This window comes from Scyliorhinus torazame, unplaced genomic scaffold, assembly GCF_047496885.1.
Source record: "Scyliorhinus torazame isolate Kashiwa2021f unplaced genomic scaffold, sScyTor2.1 scaffold_830, whole genome shotgun sequence".
Taxonomy (NCBI): domain Eukaryota; kingdom Metazoa; phylum Chordata; class Chondrichthyes; order Carcharhiniformes; family Scyliorhinidae; genus Scyliorhinus; species Scyliorhinus torazame.
In genome coordinates this window covers 1-18,853 of record NW_027308557.1, presented here as the reverse complement: position 1 = coordinate 18,853, position 18,853 = coordinate 1, and the positions used below count along the sequence as shown (strand labels likewise).

At 56.8% G+C, this 18,853-nt stretch overlaps 1 protein-coding gene across 1 annotated transcript in view; it reads left to right on the top strand.

Annotated features, from left to right (window-relative positions):
* Positions 1-17,549, top strand: part of LOC140406737 (TP53-binding protein 1-like) — a gene marked incomplete at its 3' end in the record, with an annotated part of 88,312 nt that extends 70,763 nt beyond the window's left edge. The window contains exon 10 of the mRNA XM_072494687.1: positions 17,464-17,549. Coding sequence (XP_072350788.1) covers positions 17,464-17,549 — 86 coding nt within the window. The remainder of the gene's footprint in view (positions 1-17,463) is intronic.
* Between the last annotated feature and the right edge of the window lie 1,304 nt (positions 17,550-18,853).

Here is an 18,853-nt window from a genome sequence, read left to right as displayed (position 1 = left end):
GCTCGCTCTATCCACTGAGTCCCACTGCCCTGCTCGCTCTATTCACTCAGTCCCACTGCCTTGCTCGCTCTATTCACTCAATCCCACTGCCCTGCTCGCTCTATTCACTCAATCCCACTGCCCTGCTCGCTCTATTCACGCAATCTCACTGCCCTGCTCGCTCTATTCACTCAGTCCCACTGCCCTGCTCGCTCTATCCACTCAGTCCCACTGCCCTGCTCGATCTATTCACTCAGTCCCACTGCCTTGCTTGCTCTATTCACTCAATCCCACTGCCCTGCTCGCTCTATCCACTCAGTCCCACTGCCCTGCTCGCTCTATCCACTCAGTCCCACTGCCCTGCTCGCTCTATCCACTCAGCCCCACTGCCCTGCTCGCTCTATTCACTCAGCCCCACTGCCCTGCTCGCTCTATCCACTCAGTCCCACTGCGCTGCTCGCTCTATTCACTCAGTCCCACTGCCCTGCTCGCTCTATTCACTCAGCCCCACTGCCCTGCTCGCTCTATTCACTCAGTCCCACTGCCTTGCTTGCTCTATGCACTCAGCCCCACTGCCCTGTTTGCTCTATCCACTCAGTCCCACTGCCTTGCTCGCTCTATTCACTCAGCCCCACTGCCTTGCTTGCTCTATGCACTCAGCCCCACTGCCCTGCTCGCTCTATGCACTCAGCCCCACTGCCCTGCTCGCTCTATTCACTCAGCTCCACTGCCCTGCTCGCTCTATTCACTCAGTCCCACTGCCCTGCTCGCTCTATTCACTCAGCCCCACTGCCCTGCTTGCTCTCGTCACTCAGCCCCACTGCCCTGCTCGCTCTATTCACTCAGCTCCACTGCCCTGCTCGCTCTATTCACTCAGCCCCACTGCCCTGCTCGCTCTATTCACTCAGCCCCACTGCTCTGCTCGCTCTATTCACTCAGCCCCACTGCCCTCCTCGCTCTATTCACTCAGCCCCACTGCCCTGCTCGCTCTATTCACTCAGCCCCACTGCCCTGCTCGCTCTATTCACTCAGTCCCACTGCCTTGCTCGCTCTGTTCACTCAGCCCCACTGCCCTGCTCGCTCTATTCACTCAGTCCCACTGCCTTGCTCGCTCTATTCACTCAGCCCCACTGCCCTGATCGCTCTCTTCACTCAATCGCACTGCCCTGCTTGCTCTATCCACTCAGCCCCACTGCCCTGCTTGCTCTGTCCACTCAATCCCACTGCCCTGCTCGCTCTATTCACTCAGCCCCACTGCCCTGCTCGCTCTATTCACTCAATCCCACTGCCCTGTTCGCTCTGTTCACTCCGCCCCACTGCCCCGCTCGCTCTATTCACTCAATCCAACTGCCCTGCTCGCTCTATTCACTCCGTCCCACTGCCCTGCTCGCTCCATTCACTCAATTCCACTGCCCTGCTCGCTCTATTCACTCAGCCCCACTGCCCTGCTCGCTCTATTCACTCAATCCCACTGCCCTGCTCGCTCTATTCACTCAGTCCCACTGCCCTGCTCGCTCTATCCACTGAGTCCCACTGCCCTGCTCGCTCTATTCACTCAGTCCCACTGCCTTGCTCGCTCTATTCACTCAATCCCACTGCCCTGCTCGCTCTATTCACTCAATCCCACTGCCCTGCTCGCTCTATTCACGCAATCTCACTGCCCTGCTCGCTCTATTCACTCAGTCCCACTGCCCTGCTCGCTCTATCCACTCAGTCCCACTGCCCTGCTCGATCTATTCACTCAGTCCCACTGCCTTGCTTGCTCTATTCACTCAATCCCACTGCCCTGCTCGCTCTATCCACTCAGTCCCACTGCCCTGCTCGCTCTATCCACTCAGTCCCACTGCCCTGCTCGCTCTATCCACTCAGCCCCACTGCCCTGCTCGCTCTATTCACTCAGCCCCACTGCCCTGCTCGCTCTATCCACTCAGTCCCACTGCGCTGCTCGCTCTATTCACTCAGCCCCACTGCCCTGCTCGCTCTATTCACTCAGTCCCACTGCCCTGCTCGCTCTATTCACTCAATCCCACTGCCCTGCTCGCTCTATTCACTCAGACGCACTGCCCTGCTCACTCTATTCACTCAATCCCACTGCCCTGCTCTCTCTATTCACTCAGCCCCACTGCCCTGCTCGCTCAGACCCACTGCCCAGCTCGCTCTATCCACTCAGTCCCACTGCCCTGCTCGCTCTATTCACTCAGTCCCTCTGCCCTGCTCGCTCTATTCACTCAGCCCCACTGCCTTGCTCGCTCTATTCACTCAGTCCCACTGCCCTGCTCGCTCTATTCACTCAATCCCACTGCCCTGCTCGCTCTATTCACTCAATCCCACTGCCCTGCTCGCTCTATCCACTCAGTCCCACTGCCCTGCTCGATCTATTCACTCAGTCCCACTGCCTTGCTTGCTCTATTCACTCAATCCCACTGCCCTGCTCGCTCTATCCACTCAGTCCCACTGTCCTGCTCGCTCTATCCACTCAGTCCCACTGCCCTGCTCGCTCTATCCACTCAGCCCCACTGCCCTGCTCGCTCTATTCACTCAGCCCCACTGCCCTGCTCGCTCTATCCACTCAGTCCCACTGCGCTGCTCGCTCTATTCACTCAGCCCCACTGCCCTGCTCGCTCTATTCACTCAGTCCCACTGCCCTGCTCGCTCTATTCACTCAATCCCACTGCCCTGCTCGCTCTATTCACTCAGACCCACTGCCCTGCTCGCTCTATTCACTCAATCCCACTGCCCTGCTCTCTCTATTCACTCAGCCCCACTGCCCTGCTCGCTCAGACCCACTGCCCAGCTCGCTCTATCCACTCAGCCCCACTGCCCTGCTCGCTCTATTCACTCAGTCCCCCTGCCCTGCTCGCTCTATCCACTCAGTCCCACTGCCCTGCTCGCTCTATCCACTCAATCCCACTGCCCTGCTCGCTCTATTCACTCAATCCCACTGCCTTGCTCGCTCTGTCCACTCAATCCCACTTCGCTGCTCGCTCCGGCCACTCAATCCCACTGCCCTGCTCGCTCTATTCACTCAGTCCCACTGCCCTGCTCGCTCTATTCACTCAGTCCCACTGCCCTGCTCACTCTATTCACTCAGCCCCACTGCCCTGCTTGCTCTATTCACTCAATCCCACTGCGCTGCTCGCTCTATCCACTCAGTCCCATTGCCCTGCTCGCTCTAGTCACTCAGCCCCACTGCCCTGATCGCTCTCTTCACTCAATCGCACTGCCCTGCTTGCTCTATCCACTCAGCCCCACTGCCCTGCTTGCTCTGTCCACTCAATCCCACTGCCCTGCTCGCTCTATTCACTCAGCCCCACTGCCCTGCTCGCTCTATTCACTCAATCTCACTGCCCTGCTCGCTCTATTCACTCAGTCCCACTGCCCTGCTCGCTCTATTCACTCAATCCCACTGCCCTGCTCGCTCTATTCATTCAATCCCACTGCCCTGCTCACTCTATCCACTCAGTCCCACTGCCCTGCTCGCTCTAGCCACTCAGTCCCACTGCGCTGCTCGCTCTATTCACTCAGCCCCACTGCCCTGCTCGCTCTATTCACTCAACCCCGCTGCCCTGCTCGCTCTATTCACTCAGCCCCACTGCCCTGCTCGCTCTATCCACTCAGTCCCACTGCCCTGCTCGCTCTATTCACTCAATCCCACTGCCCTGCTCGCTCTATTCACTCAATCCCACTGCCCTGCTCGCTCTATTCACGCAATCTCACTGCCCTGCTCGCTCTATTCACTCAGTCCCACTGCCCTGCTCGCTCTATCCACTCAGTCCCACTGCCCTGCTCGATCTATTCACTCAGTCCCACTGCCTTGCTTGCTCTATTCACTCAATCCCACTGCCCTGCTCGCTCTATCCACTCAGTCCCACTGCCCTGCTCGCTCTATCCACTCAGTCCCACTGCCCTGCTCGCTCTATCCACTCAGTCCCACTGCCCTGCTCGCTCTATCCACTCAGCCCCACTGCCCTGCTCGCTCTATTCACTCAGCCCCACTGCCCTGCTCGCTCTATCCACTCAGTCCCACTGCGCTGCTCGCTCTATTCACTCAGCCCCACTGCCCTGCTCGCTCTATTCACTCAGTCCCACTGCCCTGCTCGCTCTATTCACTCAATCCCACTGCCCTGCTCGCTCTATTCACTCAGACGCACTGCCCTGCTCACTCTATTCACTCAATCCCACTGCCCTGCTCTCTATATTCACTCAGCCCCACTGCCCTGCTCGCTCAGACCCACTGCCCAGCTCGCTCTATCCACTCAGTCCCACTGCCCTGCTCGCTCTATTCACTCAGTCCCTCTGCCCTGCTCGCTCTATTCACTCAGCCCCACTGCCTTGCTCGCTCTATTCACTCAGTCCCACTGCCCTGCTCGCTCTATTCACTCAATCCCACTGCCCTGCTCGCTCTATTCACTCAATCCCACTGCCCTGCTCGCTCTATCCACTCAGTCCCACTGCCCTGCTCGATCTATTCACTCAGTCCCACTGCCTTGCTTGCTCTATTCACTCAATCCCACTGCCCTGCTCGCTCTATTCACTCAGTCCCACTGCCCTGCTCGCTCTATTCACTCAATCCCACTGCCCTGCTCGCTCTATTCACTCAGACCCACTGCCCTGCTCGCTCTATTCACTCAATCCCACTGCCCTGCTCTCTCTATTCACTCAGCCCCACTGCCCTGCTCGCTCAGACCCACTGCCCAGCTCGCTCTATCCACTCAGTCCCACTGCCCTGCTCGCTCTATTCACTCAGTCCCCCTGCCCTGCTCGCTCTATCCACTCAGTCCCACTGCCCTGCTCGCTCTATCCACTCAATCCCACTGCCCTGCTCGCTCTATTCACTCAGTCCCACTGCCTTGCTTGCTCTATTCACTCAATCTCACTGCCCTGCTCGCTCTATTCACTCAGCCCCACTGCCCTGCTCGCTCTGTCCACTCAATCCCACTGCCCTGCTCGCTGTATTCACTCAGTCCCACTGCCTTGCTCGCTCTATTCACTCAACCCCACTGCCCTGCTCGCTCTAGCCACTCAGTCCCACTGCCCTGCTCGCTCTATTCACTCAGTCCCACTGCCTTGCTCGCTCTATTGACTCAATCCCACTGCCTTGCTCGCTCTATTCACTCAGCCCCACTGCCCTGCTCGCTCTATTGACTCAATCCCACTGCCTTGCTCGCTCTATTCACTCAATCCCACTGCCCTGCTCGCTCCATCCACTCAATCCCACTGCCCTGCTCGCTCTATCCACTCAGTCCCGCTGCCCTGCTCGCTCTATTCACTCAGCCCCACTGCCCTGCTCGCTCTATTCACTCAGACCCACTGCCCTGCTCGCTCTATTCACTCAATCTCACTGCCCTGCTCGCTCTATTCACTCAATCCCACTGCCCTGCTCGCTCTATTCACTCAATCCCACTGCCCTGCTCGCTCTATTCACTCAGTCCCACTGCCCTGCTCGCTCTATCCACTCAGCCCCACTGCCTTGCTCGCTCTATCCACCCAATCACACTGCCCTGCTCGCTCTATTCACTCAGTCCCACTGCCCTGATCGCTCTATCCACTCAGCTCCACTGCCTTGCTCGCTCTATCCACTCAATCACACTGCCCTGCTCACTCTATTCACTCAGTCCCAGTGACCTGCTCGCTCTATTCACTCAGCCCCACTGCCCTGCTCGCTCTATTCACTCAGACCCACTGCCCTGATCGCTCTATCCACTCAGCCCCACTGCCTTGCTCGCTCTATCCACTCAATCACACTGCCCTGCTCACTCTATTCACTCAGTCCCAGTGACCTGCTCGCTCTATTCACTCAGTCCCAGTGACCTGCTCGCTCTATTCACTCAGCCCCACTGCCCTGCTCGCTCTATTCACTCAGACCCACTGCCCTGCTCGCTCTATTCACTCAATCCCACTGCCCTGCTCGCTCTATTCACTCAGCCCCACTGCCCAGCTCCCTCTATTCACTCAGCCCCACTGCCCTGCTCGCTCTATTCACTCAATCCCACTGACCTGCTCGCTCTATTCACACAGCCCACTGCCCTGCTCGCTCTATTCACTCAATCCCACTGCCCTGCTCGCTCTATCCACTCAGTCCCACTGCCCTGCTCGCTCTATTCACTCAGCCCCACTGCCCTGCTCGCTCTATTCACTCAGCCCCACTGCTCTGCTCGCTCTATTCACTCAGCCCCACTGCCCTCCTCGCTCTATTCACTCAGCCCCACTGCCCTGCTCGCTCTATTCACTCAGCCCCACTGCCCTGCTCGCTCTATTCACTCAGTCCCACTGCCTTGCTCGCTCTATTCACTCAGCCCCACTGCCCTGTTTGCTCTATCCACTCAGTCCCACTGCCTTGCTCGCTCTATTCACTCAGCCCCACTGCCTTGCTTGCTCTATGCACTCAGCCCCACTGCCCTGCTCGCTCTATGCACTCAGCCCCACTGCCCTGCTCGCTCTATTCACTCAGCTCCACTGCCCTGCTCGCTCTATTCACTCAGTCCCACTGCCCTGCTCGCTCTATTCACTCAGCCCCACTGCCCTGCTCGCTCTATTCACTCAGCCCCACTGCCCTGCTCGCTCTATTCACTCAGCCCCACTGCTCTGCTCGCTCTATTCACTCAGCCCCACTGCCCTCCTCGCTCTATTCACTCAGCCCCACTGCCCTGCTCGCTCTATTCACTCAGCCCCACTGCCCTGCTCGCTCTATTCACTCAGTCCCACTGCCTTGCTCGCTCTATTCACTCAGCCCCACTGCCCTGCTCGCTCTATTCACTCAGTCCCACTGCCCTGATCGCTCTCTTCACTCAATCGCACTGCCCTGCTTGCTCTATCCACTCAGCCCCACTGCCCTGCTTGCTCTGTCCACTCAATCCCACTGCCCTGCTCGCTCTATTCACTCAGCCCCACTGCCCTGCTCGCTCTATTCACTCAATCCCACTGCCCTGTTCGCTCTGTTCACTCCGCCCCCACTGCCCCGCTCGCTCTATTCACTCAATCCAACTGCCCTGCTCGCTCTATTCACTCCGTCCCACTGCCCTGCTCGCTCCATTCACTCAATTCCACTGCCCTGCTCGCTCTATTCACTCAGCCCCACTGCCCTGCTCGCTCTATTCACTCAATCCCACTGCCCTGCTCGCTCTATTCACTCAGTCCCACTGCCCTGCTCGCTCTATCCACTGAGTCCCACTGCCCTGCTCGCTCTATTCACTCAGTCCCACTGCCTTGCTCGCTCTATTCACTCAATCCCACTGCCCTGCTCGCTCTATTCACTCAATCCCACTGCCCTGCTCGCTCTATTCACGCAATCTCACTGCCCTGCTCGCTCTATTCACTCAGTCCCACTGCCCTGCTCGCTCTATCCACTCAGTCCCACTGCCCTGCTCGATCTATTCACTCAGTCCCACTGCCTTGCTTGCTCTATTCACTCAATCCCACTGCCCTGCTCGCTCTATCCACTCAGTCCCACTGCCCTGCTCGCTCTATCCACTCAGTCCCACTGCCCTGCTCGCTCTATCCACTCAGTCCCACTGCCCTGCTCGCTCTATCCACTCAGCCCCACTGCCCTGCTCGCTCTATTCACTCAGCCCCACTGCCCTGCTCGCTCTATCCACTCAGTCCCACTGCGCTGCTCGCTCTATTCACTCAGCCCCACTGCCCTGCTCGCTCTATTCACTCAGTCCCACTGCCCTGCTCGCTCTATTCACTCAATCCCACTGCCCTGCTCGCTCTATTCACTCAGACGCACTGCCCTGCTCACTCTATTCACTCAATCCCACTGCCCTGCTCTCTATATTCACTCAGCCCCACTGCCCTGCTCGCTCAGACCCACTGCCCAGCTCGCTCTATCCACTCAGTCCCACTGCCCTGCTCGCTCTATTCACTCAGTCCCTCTGCCCTGCTCGCTCTATTCACTCAGCCCCACTGCCTTGCTCGCTCTATTCACTCAGTCCCACTGCCCTGCTCGCTCTATTCACTCAATCCCACTGCCCTGCTCGCTCTATTCACTCAATCCCACTGCCCTGCTCGCTCTATCCACTCAGTCCCACTGCCCTGCTCGATCTATTCACTCAGTCCCACTGCCTTGCTTGCTCTATTCACTCAATCCCACTGCCCTGCTCGCTCTATCCACTCAGTCCCACTGCCCTGCTCGCTCTATCCACTCAGTCCCACTGCCCTGCTCGCTCTATCCACTCAGCCCCACTGCCCTGCTCGCTCTATTCACTCAGCCCCACTGCCCTGCTCGCTCTATCCACTCAGTCCCACTGCGCTGCTCGCTCTATTCACTCAGCCCCACTGCCCTGCTCGCTCTATTCACTCAGTCCCACTGCCCTGCTCGCTCTATTCACTCAATCCCACTGCCCTGCTCGCTCTATTCACTCAGACCCACTGCCCTGCTCGCTCTATTCACTCAATCCCACTGCCCTGCTCTCTCTATTCACTCAGCCCCACTGCCCTGCTCGCTCAGACCCACTGCCCAGCTCGCTCTATCCACTCAGTCCCACTGCCCTGCTCGCTCTATTCACTCAGTCCCCCTGCCCTGCTCGCTCTATCCACTCAGTCCCACTGCCCTGCTCGCTCTATCCACTCAATCCCACTGCCCTGCTCGCTCTATTCACTCAGTCCCACTGCCTTGCTTGCTCTATTCACTCAATCTCACTGCCCTGCTCGCTCTATTCACTCAGCCCCACTGCCCTGCTCGCTCTGTCCACTCAATCCCACTGCCCTGCTCGCTGTATTCACTCAGTCCCACTGCCTTGCTCGCTCTATTCACTCAACCCCACTGCCCTGCTCGCTCTAGCCACTCAGTCCCACTGCCCTGCTCGCTCTATTCACTCAGTCCCACTGCCTTGCTCGCTCTATTGACTCAATCCCACTGCCTTGCTCGCTCTATTCACTCAGCCCCACTGCCCTGCTCGCTCTATTGACTCAATCCCACTGCCTTGCTCGCTCTATTCACTCAATCCCACTGCCCTGCTCGCTCCATCCACTCAATCCCACTGCCCTGCTCGCTCTATCCACTCAGTCCCGCTGCCCTGCTCGCTCTATTCACTCAGCCCCACTGCCCTGCTCGCTCTATTCACTCAGACCCACTGCCCTGCTCGCTCTATTCACTCAATCTCACTGCCCTGCTCGCTCTATTCACTCAATCCCACTGCCCTGCTCGCTCTATTCACTCAATCCCACTGCCCTGCTCGCTCTATTCACTCAGTCCCACTGCCCTGCTCGCTCTATCCACTCAGCCCCACTGCCTTGCTCGCTCTATCCACCCAATCACACTGCCCTGCTCGCTCTATTCACTCAGTCCCACTGCCCTGATCGCTCTATCCACTCAGCTCCACTGCCTTGCTCGCTCTATCCACTCAATCACACTGCCCTGCTCACTCTATTCACTCAGTCCCAGTGACCTGCTCGCTCTATTCACTCAGCCCCACTGCCCTGCTCGCTCTATTCACTCAGACCCACTGCCCTGATCGCTCTATCCACTCAGCCCCACTGCCTTGCTCGCTCTATCCACTCAATCACACTGCCCTGCTCACTCTATTCACTCAGTCCCAGTGACCTGCTCGCTCTATTCACTCAGTCCCAGTGACCTGCTCGCTCTATTCACTCAGCCCCACTGCCCTGCTCGCTCTATTCACTCAGACCCACTGCCCTGCTCGCTCTATTCACTCAATCCCACTGCCCTGCTCGCTCTATTCACTCAGCCCCACTGCCCAGCTCCCTCTATTCACTCAGCCCCACTGCCCTGCTCGCTCTATTCACTCAATCCCACTGACCTGCTCGCTCTATTCACACAGCCCACTGCCCTGCTCGCTCTATTCACTCAATCCCACTGCCCTGCTCGCTCTATCCACTCAGTCCCACTGCCCTGCTCGCTCTATTCACTCAGCCCCACTGCCCTGCTCGCTCTATTCACTCAATCCCACTGCCCTGCTCGCTCTATTCACTCAGCCCACTGCCCTGCTCGCTCTATTCACTCAATCCCACTGCCCTGCTCGCTCTATTCACTCAGTCCCACTGCCCTGCTCGCTCTATTCACTCAGCCCCACTGCCCTGCTCGCTCTGTCCACTCAATCCCACTGCCCTGCTCGCTCTATCCACTCAGTCCCACTGCCTTGCTCGCTCTATTCACTCAATCCCACTGCCCTGCGCGCTCTATTCACTCAATCCCACTGCCCTTCTCGCTTTATCCACTCAGTCCCACTGCCCTGCTCGCTTTATCCACTCAGTCAAACTGCCCTGCTCGCTCTCTTCACTCAGTCCCACTGCCCTCCTCGCTCTATTCACTCAATCCCACTGCCCTGCTCGCTCTATTCGCTCAATCCCACTGCCCTGCTCGCTCTATTCACTCAGTTCCACTGCCCTGCTCGCTCTATTCCCTCAGTCCCACTGCCTTGCTCGCTCTATTCACTCAGTCCCACTGCCCTGCTCGCTCTATCCACTCAGTCCCACTGCCCTGCTCGCTCTATTCACTCAGTCCCACTGCCTTGCTCGCTCTATTCACTCAATCCCACTGCCCTGCTCGCTCTATTCACTCAATCCCACTGCCCTGCTCGCTCTATTCACTCAATCCCACTGCCCTGCTCGCTCTATTCACTCAATCCCACTGCCTTGCTCGCTCTGTCCACTCAATCCCACTTCGCTGCTCGCTCCGGCCACTCAATCCCACTGTCCTACTCGCTCTATTCACTCAGCCCCACTGCCCTGCTCGCTCAATTAACTCAGCCCCACTGCCGTGCTCGCTCTGTCCACTCAATCCCACTGCCCTGCTCGCTCTATTCACTCAGTCCCACTGCCCTGCTCGCTCTATTCACTCAGTCCCACTGCCCTGCTCAATCTATTCACTCAGCCCCACTGCCCTGCTTGCTCTATTCACTCAATCCCACTGCGCTGCTCGCTCTATCCACTCAGTCCCATTGCCCTGCTCGCTCTAGTCACTCAGCCCCACTGCCCTGATCGCTCTCTTCACTCAATCGCACTGCCCTGCTTGCTCTATCCACTCAGCCCCACTGCCCTGCTTGCTCTGTCCACTCAATCCCACTGCCCTGCTCGCTCTATTCACTCAGCCCCACTGCACTGCTCGCTCTATTCACTCAATCTCACTGCCCTGCTCGCTCTATTCACTCAGTCCCACTGCCCTGCTCGCTCTATTCACTCAATCCCACTGCCCTGCTCGCTCTATTCATTCAATCCCACTGCCCTGCTCACTCTATCCACTCAGTCCCACTGCGCTGCTCGCTCTATTCACTCAGCCCCACTGCCCTGCTCGCTCTATTCACTCAACCCCGCTGCCCTGCTCGCTCTATTCACTCAGCCCCACTGCCCTGCTCGCTCTATCCACTCAGTCCCACTGCCCTGCTCGCTCTATTCACTCAGTCCCACTGCCCTGCTCGCTCTATTCACTCAGTCCCACTGCCCTGCTCGCTCTATTCACTCAGTCCCACTGCCCTGCTCGCTCTATTCACTCAATCCCACTGCCCTGCTCGCTCTATTCATTCAATCCCACTGCCCTGCTCACTCTATCCACTCAGTCCCACTGCCCTGCTCGCTCTAGCCACTCAGTCCCACTGCGCTGCTTGCTCTATTCACTCAGCCCCACTGCCCTGCTCGCTCTATTCACTCAGCCCCACTGCCCTGCTCGCTCTATTCACTCAGCCCCACTGCCCTGCTCGCTCTATTCACTCAGCCCCACTGCCCTGCTCGCTCTATTCACTCAGCCCCACTGCCCTGCTCGCTCTATTCACTCAGTCCCACTGCCTTGCTCGCTCTATTCACTCAGCCCCACTGCCCTGCTCGCTCTATTCACTCAGTCCCACTGCCTTGCTTGCTCTATGCACTCAGCCCCACTGCCCTGTTTGCTCTATTCACTCAGCCCCACTGCCCTGCTCGCTCTATTCACTCAGTCCCACTGCCTTGCTTGCTCTATGCACTCAGCCCCACTGCCCTGCTTGCTCTATTCACTCAGTCCCACTGCCTTGCTTGCTCTATTCACTCAGTCCCACTGCCTTGCTTGCTCTATGCACTCAGCCCCACTGCCCTGCTCGCTCTATTCACTCAGCCCCACTGCCCTGCTCGCTCTATGCACTCAGCCCCACTGCCCTGCTCGCTCTATTCACTCAGCCCCACTGCCCTGCTTGCTCTCGTCACTCAGCCCCACTGCCCTGCTCGCTCTATTCACTCAGCTCCACTGCCCTGCTCGCTCTATTCACTCAGCCCCACTGCCCTGCTCGCTCTATTCACTCAGCCCCACTGCCCTCCTCGCTCTATTCACTCAGCCCCACTGCCCTGCTCGCTCTATTCACTCAGCCCCACTGCCCTGCTCGCTCTATTCACTCAGCCCCACTGCCCTGCTCGCTCTATTCACTCAGTCCCACTGCCTTGCTCGTTCTATTCACTCAGCCCCACTGCCCTGCTCGCTCTATTCACTCAGTCCCACTGCCCTGCTCGCTCTGTTCCCCTGTAACTCCTGCCAGTTTGTAACGTTGGAGTATTGATCCAGTTTGGGAATCTGCTTTCACTGACAGAGCCTCGGAGGGGGGGGGAGCCCCGGGTGGGAGTCACTGTTTTGGGGATATTTTACCCGGGGGGAGGGGGGATGGAGTGAATGTCCTTTTCGAGGTGGTTCTGTCCAATGGGACGGAGAGCGACGGCTGCCGTGAGCGCTCCCTCCAAACAGCGAGCGTGCTGTCGGACTCTGCAATGAATGCTACTTGATTGTTGCGTGTGGCCATGCTGGTTCAGATTGTCGATTGTCCTGCAATCCCAGTCTTCCTGATTCCTGCCCGATCTGTCTGTCCCCCCTGCTGTCCGCCGAGCCCATCATACCCCTGTCTGACAAAGGGAAAGGGCACGGGCCATGAGCTATTTGACCATGGTGTGCGTCACAGCACAGGTGATCCCGCTGCCTTGGCCCGGGCAGCAAATTAAACACCGACTGGGTGCCCAGCCTGAGTCTCGCCTCTTGTCTTGAGGCGCTGGGGTAGATTGTGCCCGTGTGCAATGGTCTGAAGGAGGAGCTTACCAATTGTCAGGACTGTTTAACAGTCCCACAGATGTCCCAAGGGGAGGTGCTCCTCTCCTTTCCCCCCCATCTCACTGACCCGGGGCAGCAACTCCTCAGACTCTCTGTCTCTCCAGCTTCAGCGAGCACGATGACTGAGGGAAGAGGCTTTTTGAGGTGTCTGCTTTGAAGACAGGCAAGGCCTCTTTCTGAAGGCACCTCCTACGCCTGTAAGCAGCTCCTGTCATCGCCATGGGAGATTCACTGGTTCCCCCATTGGCTGCGGCTCATTACCTTGAGCGTTGGACCCTTAGCTGGGCCTGGCCGGGGGGGGACGGGGGCTTACGGGCAGTCCACCCCCACACCCCTCCCTCCCCCTCCACCCCCCCTCACTTCTCCCCCACACCCCTCCCTCCCCCTCCACATCCCCCCCACTCCTCCCCCACACACCCCCCCTCACTCCTCCCCCACACCCCCACACCCCTCCCTCCCCCTCCACCCCCCCTCATTCCTCCCCCACACCCCTCCCTCCCTCTCCACAGCCCCCCCACTCCTCCCCCACACCCCCCCACACCCCTCCCTCCCCCTCCACACCCCCCTCACTCCTCCCCCCACACCCCTCCCTTCCCCTCCACCCCCCTCATTCCTCCCCCACACCCCTCCCTCCCCCTCCACATCCCCTCCACTCCTCCCCACACACCCCCACACCCCTCCCTCCCCCTCCACACCCCCTCACTCCTCCCCATACCCCCCCACATCCCCACACCCCTCCCTCCCCCTCCACAGCCCCTTCACTCCTCCTCCACACCCCTCCCTCTCCACACACACCCTCACTCCTCCCCTCACTCCTCCCCCAAACACTCCCTCACCTCTTTCACCCTCATCCCTCCCCTCACCCATCCCTCCCCCCCACACCTTCCTGCCCCACCCCCCCACATCTTTGCCCCTCACCCCTCCCCCACCCCCCTCCCCCACAACCCCCCCCCACACACCCCTCACTCCTCCCCACGCCTCCCCTCACCTCTCTCCCCCTCACTCCTTCCCCCCTCACCCATCCTTACCCCCCCCACACCTTCCTCGCCCCTCCCCACCCCCCCACATCTTTGCCCCTCACCCCTCCCCTGCTCCCCCCTCACCCCTCCCTGCCCCCCCACATATCCTCACCCCCAACACACAACGCCCCCCCCCCCCAGGGGGGGGGGGGGCAGTATTGAGGGAGCACTGCACCACAGGATGTGATGTTAATGCAAAGCCTTTGGGAGCTTGTGTGGGAGGCTGGGCCGAGCATTGTCCCTTCACAGTGAGCCTCCCTGAGGTCTCATACCCAAGGGAGCGTCTGTCACTCCGATATTCCCATCAGTCACTTCGTGTTGTGTCTGATTATTCTGAAACTGCAGATGGCAGAGAGCAGGAAAACCCCTCCATTTATTAACGTTGAGGTTATTTGCTGCAGCGAGCAGGCAGACTAATTTCAGTGCACGTTCTCCGTGTGTCCGTGTGTGTCCGTGTGTGTCCGTGTCCGTGTCCGTGTCCGTGTGTGTCCGTGTCCGTGTGTGTCCGTGTCCGTGTGTGTCCGTGTCCGTGTGTGTGTGTGTCCGTGTGTGTGTGTGCCCGTGTGTGTGTCTTTCTGTCTCTAATTGCGGTAAAAGATAACTATTGAGTGTTGAAGAGGTATTCCGTTGGTATCGTGTTCCTTGTTGCTATGTTACTGCTGGTGAATTGAATTCCCTGCTCCTCCCTGGGACATGTCCTTTGCTGCTGGGTACTGCAGGTGCTGATGCTGAAGTGACGGCTCTGGAGTGTTTATTGTTTGGTTGGAGGATGTTGCTGATCACCGGGAGATGCAGATTAACCGCCTGAGCACTGATTCCGATTATTACGTTGCCCCTGGATCAAAGAAGACCTGCTACAATGTGGCCCCCCTGCCCAGAGCCCCCCTCGATTGAGGGATTGTCCATTTAGCAGGATTATTCCTGGTTGGAGATGATGACGCACATTAATTACTGCGGCAGAGGAATGAGCGTTACAATCTGGGAGATGCATTGGGAGGTCCTTGACTGATGTTAAATCCCCTTCCCTCCGAGGGGCGGCACGGTGGCGCAGTGGTTAGCACTGCTGCCTCACGGCGCCGAGGACCCGGGTTCGATCCCGGCCCCGGGTCGCTGTCCGTGTGGAGTTTGCACATTCTCCCCGTGTCTGCGTGGGTTTCGCCCCCACAACCCAAAGATGTGCAGGGTAGGTGGATTGGCCACGCTAAATTGCCCCTTAATTGGAAAAGAATTAATTGGGAACTCTAAATGTATTCAAAAAAAACAAATCTCTTTCGTTTCTAATAGGAAACCCATCCATCCTTCTAATCAAACAGCAACTTGCATTTGTATAGCACCTATTAACAGAATAAGAGGACTACAGGAATGTTATCAAACATGTCTGGTTTGATAGGGGCCGGTTTAGCACAGTGGGCTAAACAGCTGACTTGTAATGCAGAACAAGGCCTGCAGCGCGGGTTCAAGTCCCCGAACAGGCGCCGGAATGTGGCGACTAGGGGCTTTTCACAGTAACTTCATTGAAGCCTACTTGTGACAAGCGATTATTATCATGTCAGCAAATGGCAATAGGAGATTTTAGCACCGGTTTTGAGAGAGCTCGGGAGGTGCAGAGGTTTCTGGAGAGAATTCCGGAGCTGAGGTCCCAGGCAGCTGAAGGCACGGCTGCATGACGGAGTGATTTAAAATTAGAATGAGGCTGGGATTGGGGGAAAGTAGACTTTTTGGGGGGGGGGGGATAGCACGGTAGCACAGTGGTTAGCACTGCTGCTTCACGACTCCAGGGACCCAGGTTCGATTCCCGGCTTGGGTCACTGTCTGTGCGGAGTCTGCACGTTCTCCCCGTGTCTGCGTGGGTTTCCTCCGCGAGCTCCGGTTTCCTCCCACAGTCCAAAGATGTGCAGGTTAGGGGGATTGGCCGTGATAAATTGCCCCTTAGTGTCCAAAAAGGTTAGGAGGGGTTACTTTAAAAATAAAAAAAAATTTAGAGTACCAATTATTATTTTTCCAATTAAGGGGCAATTGAGCGTGGCCAATCCACCTACCCTGCACATCTTTGGGTTGTGGGGGCGAAACCCACGCAGACACGGGGAGAATGTGCAAACCCCACACGGACAGTGACCCAGGGCCGGGATTCGAACCGGAGACCTCAGCGCCGCAGTCCCAGTGCTAGCCACCGTGCTGCCCCAGGGTTATGGCAATAGGGTGGAGGCGTGGGTTGATGTCGGATGCTTTTTCCAAGGGCCGAATGGCCTCCTCCTGCACTGTAAATTCTCTGATTCTATGGTTTGTTTGTGGAGACTTAGACAAGGGAAAGGTCTTCCCAGCGGCAGATTGGACAAGGCCGAAGGGACACAGGCTTTGGACGTGGGATGTGAGGGGGAAAATAAAACCTCTTTCTGTGGGGGGAGGAGGGGTTGTGTGCTTGAAGGAAATAAGCCTACCCGGAAGGGGGTGGGTTGCCACCGTGACTGAGCGGGGCTATGGGACCAACTGAACTGCACCACAGGGAGCTGGCAGGGGGACACTTGGCTGAATGGCCTCAATCTGTGCCATAAGAACATAAGAACTAGGAGCAGGAGTAGGCCATCTGGCCCCTCGAGCCTGCTCCACCATTCAATGAGATCATGGCTGATCTTTTGTGGACTCAGCTCCACTTTCCGGCCCGAACACCATAACCCTTTTAATCCCTTTATTCTTCAAAAAACTATCTATCTTTATCTTAAAAACATTTAATGAAGGAGCCTCTACTGCTTCACTGGGCAAGGAATTCGATAGATTCACAACCCTTTGGGTGAAGAAGTTCCTCCGAAACTCAGTCCTAAATCTACTTCCCCTTATTTTGAGGCTATGCCCCCTAGTTCTGCTTTCACCCGCCAGTGGAAACAACCTGCCCGCATCTATCCTATCTATTCCCTTCATAATTTTATATGTTTCTATAAGATCCCCCCTCATCCTTCTAAATTCCAACGAGTACAGTCCCAGTCTACTCAACCTCTCCTCGTAATCCAACCCCTTCAGCTCTGGGATTAACCTAGTGAATCTCCTCTGCACACCCTCCAGTGCCAGTACGTCCTTTCTCAAGTAAGGAGACCAAAACTGAACACACTACTCCAGATGCGGCCTCACTAACACCTTATACAATTGCAGCATAACCTCCCTAGTCTTAAACTCCATCCCTCTAGCAATGAAGGACAAAATTCCATTTGCCTTCCTAATCACCTGTTGCACCTGAAAACCAACTTTCTGCGACTCATTCTGCGACACCATAAATGACTCTTGAGGCAAAGGCCATTGCTGGGCCCCCCCACCCCCACCCCTCAAAGGCTGTTTGGGTGTTAAGCTGGTGCCAGCCTGTGTGATGTGCTATGCAGCTGTCTGCCTGGCCGTGTTTGATTATTGGATGATTAATATCTGCCTGTGATTTCTGATAATGCACGGCCTCTTTTCCAGAGGTTCCATCGATGTCATTGATCCATCTCAGGAGGACTTTGGAGCAACTCCCATCATTGTCCCCAACAGCCCGACGGAAGAAGCAGGTGAGGGGGGTTAACGGCCGAGGGCGACTGTTAACCTGTAGCTTTCAGCCTGGCGTTACTTTCATTCGGAAGATTGTTATTTAAAAAAATATATTTCCAATTAAGGGGCAATTTAGCCCGGCCAATCCGCCTAAGCTACACATCTTTTTGGATTGTGGGGGTGAGATCCATGCAGACACGGGGAGAATGTGCAGACCCAAGCCGGGAATCGAACCCGAGTCCTTGCCGCTGTGAAGCAAAAGTGCTAACCCCTGTGCCACCTATGTTGTATCTGCATTTGGGATATGAGTGCGATGCTCTGGGTCTGCTTTGAAAGACAGCAATGATACAAGTGCCAAAACGCTTCACTCCTGTACTCCGTTTCAATTTAAGTAGTCACCCTAGAGTTCCTCTACAGACTATTGAATTTCATTTGGTTAAACCTTACCCGTTCTTTTAACGTTGGAATATTGAGGTTGATAATGGGTTATAATATTTACTCAGCAAAGCTTGTGCTCAACAAGGTTCGGACTGTAGGGAACTAGGAAATTCAGCTATTTTAATGTCTGTGTAGAAACTCTCCCAGGACAGGTACATCACGGGGTTAGATACAGAGTAAAGCTCCCTCTACACTGTCCCCATCAAACATTGCCAGGACAGGTACAGCACAGGGTTAGATACAGAGTAAAGCTCCCTCTACACTGTCCCCATCAAACACTCCCAGGACAGGTCCAGCACAGGGTTAGATACAGAGTAAAGCTCCCTCGACACTGTCCCCATCAAACACTCCCAGGACAGGTACAGTGCGGGGTTAGATACCGAGTAAAGCTCCCTCTACACTGACCCATCAAACACTCCCAGGACAGGTACAGCACAGGGTTAGATACAGAGTAAAGCTCCCTCTACACAGTCCCCATCAAACACGCCCAGGACAGGTACAGCACTGGTTAGATGCAGAGTCAAGCTCCCTCTACACTGTCCCCATCAAACACCCCCAGGACAGATACAGCACGGGGTTAGATACAGAGTAAAGCTCCCTCTACACTGTCCCCATCAAACACTCCCAGGACAGGTACAGCACGGGGTTAGATACAGAGTAAAGCTCCCTCTACACTGTCCCCATCAAACACTCCCAGGACAGGTACAGCACGGGGTTAGATACAGAGCAAAGCTCCCTCTACACTGTCCCCATCAAACTCTCCCAGGACAGGTACAGCATGGGGTAAGATACAGAGTAAAGCTCCCTCTACACTGTCCCCATCAAACACTCCCAGGACAGGTACAGCACGGGGTTAGATACAGAGTAAAGCTCCCTCTACACTGTC